The 6207-nt window shown below is 38.9% G+C and overlaps 1 protein-coding gene across 1 annotated transcript in view; it reads left to right on the forward strand.

The window, feature by feature from the left end:
* Positions 1-5950, forward strand: part of tmtopsa (teleost multiple tissue opsin a) — a 31820-nt gene extending 25870 nt beyond the window's left edge. Inside the window, exon 4 of the mRNA XM_012826312.2 lies at positions 4910-5950. Within this exon, the coding sequence (XP_012681766.2) occupies positions 4910-5161 (252 nt within the window). The 3' untranslated portion in view covers positions 5162-5950. The remainder of the gene's footprint in view (positions 1-4909) is intronic.
* Positions 5951-6207: the final 257 nt, after the last annotated feature.

Genomic DNA, 6207 nt, shown 5'->3' on the forward strand with positions numbered 1-6207 from the left:
TAAACACCGCAAGTGATTGTGCCCCTTGTTGGAATGGTTGAGATAGATGATAAGTACAGAGCTGTTAGAAGACCTCATCGACTCCTCTGTGTCGTCTCGTCGTTTGGCTAAGTCCAGAGTCTACTCCACAGATTGGAGGAAACACTAGACAGTGGTCAGAGTGCTTCTCACTCTTTCTGTGTTGCTACTCACACCCTTAGGTGAGTTCTGGTGAACTCTGTGGCCAGTAATTGAGGATTACATGCAACAATTAAGAGGGATGTAATTAAAGGCAATTAATGGTGTTTGAGATTAGTAGAAAGATCAGTGTGAAAAATAAATGTTTAGCTATGCATGCAGCTGTATTTAAATTGTCTGAAATTACAGCAAACTATCTAATGTAATGGTTAATTTGCCCTTATTTTCATGACAAGGTTCAGTAAATAAACTAAAATGAATTAATTGGTTATTCATGGAATTCTGTTCCAAAATAAGCACTCATCTTCCCCCCAAACAAGCGTTTTGAAATTTCAGGAAATTCTGTTACTAGTTCAGATGCTGAAGACCGATATTCCTGTATGTCATTTTCAGTCTTCAATTCCTCCCAGCCCGTAACTATGGAAACTGTGAGTTGAGGCGAGTTGAAGACTAAAAATGCTGTACAGATACGAATAGCATTCAGTGTCCACTGAAGATGTCATGAACACCAGGATACTGAATCCCACAGGAAGTATTGGGATTATGGGTAAGTACACTGGATTGCTTCTTGTTATGACTTACTCTCCCAAGGAATGGCAAGCAGAGCACACTGAGCTTTTTGTGATGTACAATGATAATGATGTGCAATAAAGATCTTACGAAAGAATCAGAAACCGAAGAAATGAAATGAAAAAAATGTACTTAGAACATCGGACGTTGAAGGTTGAATATGTTTTCTTCTATAATCGCATACAATTTTAAATAGAAAAAGATAAAGGTTTCTTGTTTCTGAAAGGTCTCTTCTCGGATCGGTTTCATAGAGGCACTATCTACCACTCCCTGTGGTTGGGAATTATTATATAGTGGCCACAGGACAGGGAGGGGGAGGGGGGGGGGAGGGGCTGCAGACAAGCAGGCAAGCCCCTGTTTATGTTGCATAAAAGTGATAAATGCCAATTTCTTCTCAGTTCTCCTTTTATCCGAGGCATGAATCACAAAGAAGAATCTCATTTCATATCATGTCTTTCACAATGAATTCACCATTGCCATGATACAGACCCCTCGCTCCATGTTGGTGCTGTCAATTATCAAAAACTTACAACACTTGTTCCTGGCTGACAATGAGGCTGGGTCATAGAAAGTAGTACGCTTTCTGTGTTAATCACATTTTAAAGGACTTTTGTTGGTGCATGCGTCTGTTCCCTGCCTGATATGGAAGAAGCCATGCTGAAAAATGGCCATTTTCTTCTCATTTACATCTGAATGACCCCCTATACAGAGCAGCCTCCTAATATAGGGCTAATGTCCTAATGTCTGACAGATATTAATGGCTATATCCACAGGGTCAGACTGTGGGCTCTGTTTAACGCGTGCTTCGTTTCCCAGGAAGTAGCCATTGAAACAGTTGCCGTCCGGCACTGACCTCAGCACTTTCTGTTCTTTTCTGAGTGCACAGTTGGCATGTCATTGTGTGGAGAAACTTCCCTTTCTCCTGTTGAGTTTAACTCTGATATCTTTACCCCGCAGGGTGTGCTTGGGTAGACCTCACCTGTCATGTCCTTTTGTTACTGCGTGGGGATTATGTTTGGCTTCCATAGAATGGGAAATTCTAGAATATGCCTACTTTTCTTGAGGAAATGTAGTGTAGACTATAAGTATACATGAATGAAGTTGAGTATACTAAGTACACTACGTTTTCTCAAGGGATGTGATGTCTTTCTGGCACCATGCACTGATCATGCTAATATTCACTGCCTCGACATAATCAAAAAAAATGGTGTGTGCTTGGTCTTCTTGTTTTGATGGCATGGTATCCTTGCCTTTGAGTCCTTGATGGGATAAGTATAATGGCCAAGATAAAGATTCTATTTCATAAAACATCAGTGCAAAATAAACATTTTACGAAGCAAACATTTTATCACATTTTGATTTTGCACACTTAAGATCACGTTGCATAGCATATTTTTAAACACTCAGTAGTTATCAAGTTATCAAAATGACTTAAGATATGTGCATCATACCAGCCATCCTCTGAAACAAACCAGATGCAAGGACATACAGAACCCTTATTATTTTGATGAGGACCGGCAGAGAATGTGAATGATTACTGTGGCTTGAAAGTTTTGTGTCCAGACCTCTGCACAAATGTTGTGAAAATGATGGCTGCATGGTGAAGTAAAACTCGCTGTGCATCCAGTACACCTAAGTAAGCCTTCTTGGCTCTTGGCTCTCGGCGAGCGCTTTTCTATATTTAATTGATATGTCTAAGTTTCATTACAATTGAATTAATCATTTACCAGGCCTGGTCACAAGATCATGTGCTCTAAACCTTTGCTATTTAACAGTGTAATATAATGTAGGCCCAATATGTTCCCTTTTATTACATTTGCTAATAAAACATAATTTTATGGTCTTTTAATAGACACACAAATATTGTCCTTTTGTAACTTTATTTGTACATGTAGAATTATAAATATAACGTAACATAAAAGGCAATATGGCGTTTTGCCTTGTAGTGAATTACTACAGTGTGGTAAAAACACAGTGTAAGACTGCAGCTTTATTCACGGCACCGGGGAAAGTTACAAGCACCACAAAGGTCAAGCAACAAATCCAAAGCTCTGTGGGGCAAAGCCCCTTCTTATTACAAACTCAACTCATGTCACACATACAGTCCCCATATTTTCAGTGAAAGACACCTGGCTAACAGTCATATGACCAAACTAGTTTTGGCAGGTTTCTATCAAGACTAGGAAAAGTGATGACTCGATGACTCACACATGGTGTCAATTTTGTATATCAGCATCCTTTCCTGGTACTGTTTAGGCCAGGTATATTACATTGTGGCTTATGTCTGCCTAAGGGAGGTCCCCATAGTCCTGATAATATGTCTCTCATGTTCCTCATTAGAAAAAGGAATTTGTGTATGCACCAAAATGCATATTGCACTCCTCATTAACACCTCAGGGACACAAAGGAAGAGTATATATTTCCAACCAATTTGCACCTTAAGGTGTAAAACACAAAAATGTACCTACAACAGGCCTCAGAGGCATGTATCTGGAAAAGCATGTCCAGTCAAGACGCGTAAACGATGTTTACATAAGAAATGCTCAGGTTTGGGGTTTGCTCTGCCCAAGGCGTGTAACTGCCTTCGTGGCGCACAAACAATAGACCTAAGTGAAGGGCAGAATATGTGTAGGCTGAAAAGTTCATAGCCCTTTGCTTTTTTGACTGAATTGTGCCTATAAACAAAAGGCAGTAATAATGCTTCAGTGTGTGTTCCTGTTATACCATTATATACATTTTATAATTTGGACAAATAAGCTGGTTTGTCAGACGAGTAATAAGCTTATGCCACGTAATGTCAGCCCCTGGGATGTTAACTTATTGAAGTAATTTCTTCTAGTCTGGTCATTCAGTGCATTCCACTGTGTAAAGGGTGTATGTGGTTTTTCCCCAGGGTTTGAACCGTAGGCTTATTTAAAAATGCTATAAAAATGCTATTTCCAAATAAAAAATGCCAGCAGTGTTGGAGAGATAATGGTTTGCTGACTACGCCATGCTAATGCACCACGCTAAAGTGCTATAAAATGAGGTTGTTCATAAAATATTTGCATGAAAAGCCATCCAGGCTGTACTGTTTACACATCGGCAGTTGTATATACTGTATGCCCGTGTGTGCATGTATGTTGGAATGTGTGTGCGCTAGCTACATCATTTCCTTTAGTACACATTTGAAAAGATAGTGAATGTGTGGGTTGAACAAATAATTATAATTATGTTGAGTGCACCTTTTTGCCAGAGCATGTTAGATAAGAGCTAACCTATGAGCACAAATTATGAATGGATAATTATTATTATTATTATTATTATTATTATTAATAATAATAATAATAATAGTTATGCAATGGCCAATTCATTGCCATTTCTACAGCCACAAGGCATTTATTGGTTTTAAATATGCACCTCAGCAACTTTGTCACCACTGAATTTAATTATGCGGGCTTTATCTGCCCTGAGCGAAAGTGCAGAAAATGAATCCTTTCTCAGACAGTGATTTCCAGTCATTGGTTATTGACCTCACTAATGTGTGCTGAAAGGGAAGCTCTACAATGGCTCCTCTTGGGCAAGAACAAGTGATTACCTCCCCATAGAATTAAACTGAACAAATAATGATTGACTCCTCATATCGTTCTATATGTCTGTGCAGATAACATCATTTTTCTTTAGCCTAAGGAAAGATGATTTAATATATTGCATTGAATTAGTCTGAGTCCCCTCTTGAGCTGTACGTTGTCGATGATGAATCTACACAGATATGAGCCTGCTAACCATTTAATAAAAACAACAAACAGACTAACTGAAATTGAATAAACAAAGCTTTCATTTCTGAATGGTACAGTCCTAACCATACCAATTAAGGTTAATGTTGCTGCTTTTTAGATGCCTTTTGACTAATACACCTCTTCACATGTTGTCTTTGTATGTTCCTCTGTGTGTGTTTATGTATGTTCCTCTGTGTGAGTTCATGTATTTCTGTGTTTGTCTTTCCAGTTGCGTGTGGAAGTTTGGATGATTGCATGAGTAGACCCGTCTGCATTTAGTTTTCCATGTGTCTGTATATGCATTTTATATATGATTGTAATATGTACATCCATCTATTTATGCCAAAATACTTATATGCATATATGCGTGTGTGTGTGTGTGTCTGTCTGTACGTGTCCACCAGTTCTACCGGTGTTTCCGTGCCTTGCTGAAAGGGGGAGCGCCTGAACGTGGTTCCAGCATCAAGAGCACGTCCCGGGTCAACAAGCAGAGCATGAGAGTCCTGCGCCGCACAAATGACAATAATGTCACCATCGTGGTGGCATCCACGGACCCTGCCACCACCACGCCTCTGCCCAACCGGCTTGGGGGGCCACCTTCCTCAGACACCGGCAAACCAGCCAAAGTAGCCCTCGTTGCTCACTACACTGAATGACATGGCAGAAAAGGGCTCCTTTCGTTCTCGACATTCACAGAACACGGGACAACTCGAACTACATCATCGGATAGAGAGAAAGCCACCTTTGGATTATTCTGTTTTGTATTTATTTGTGATTTTTGCAGTTTGCATATGTGACAGACTTGAGATGGCTGTTTGGTAATAGTCCTGTTGTCATGTACATGGTTTGGCACAAATTCATGTGACTCTCCTGAAAATGTTCAAATGTTCCGGAAATGACATCAAATATTATGTTTCAAAGGAAAATATTTTTGTACATCTATTGTGACTTCATGTAGCAAGGCTTTCTGAAGACAATAGGACATTTTTAAAATGCTATCGCATTTCTACTGTATGTTTAGAATAATTGAAAACACAAAGAGAAGTGAGTTGTGGGAAAATACTTTCCATATTTTCTCATTATGTACCTGGAAAATAGGTTTTGGAGGAAAAAATGGTTTTAACACCAATGAAACAACCCACTCATCGTAGATTGTGTCAGAATAATGCAACTCTTTCAAGTTGTCTATGAATGATCCCAGTTTGAAATGTTTTCAAAAAACCTTTTCTGTTGTTGGTAAGGATTCCTGATTGCTATTACTTACTTTTGGACAGCTGAGCATATTAAAGTTTAGAATGTACTAGTTACACTAGCTCACAACAAAACAGGAAAAAAACATGTGTGGTTGTATGAAAATGACATTGGACTTTTAACTAATTTAGGTCATCCATAACGCTTCATAATATAGTTCAAAGAAACATTATGTCCGTCATGATCATTTCCATTGCTGGATACTTTCATCATTTATTTACTTCATTTTTTTTAAGTTGTCCGCAATACACAATTCCCCACCTTCCTCTGATACTTTCATTATGGATCAAGATCATCATATTTGTTTATTATTCCTAGTTTACCCGTCCTACTCCTATACAGAGTATTGAGTATTCTGATGGTCCAATTCAGAATGGCAAAACAGGTTTCAGTGAAGGGGAGTTATTACGTGCCAGAATGCCTATATTCTCTATCATAGCACACAGATCTG

Source organism: Clupea harengus, chromosome 22 (assembly GCF_900700415.2).
Source record: "Clupea harengus chromosome 22, Ch_v2.0.2, whole genome shotgun sequence".
Lineage (NCBI taxonomy): Eukaryota > Metazoa > Chordata > Actinopteri > Clupeiformes > Clupeidae > Clupea > Clupea harengus.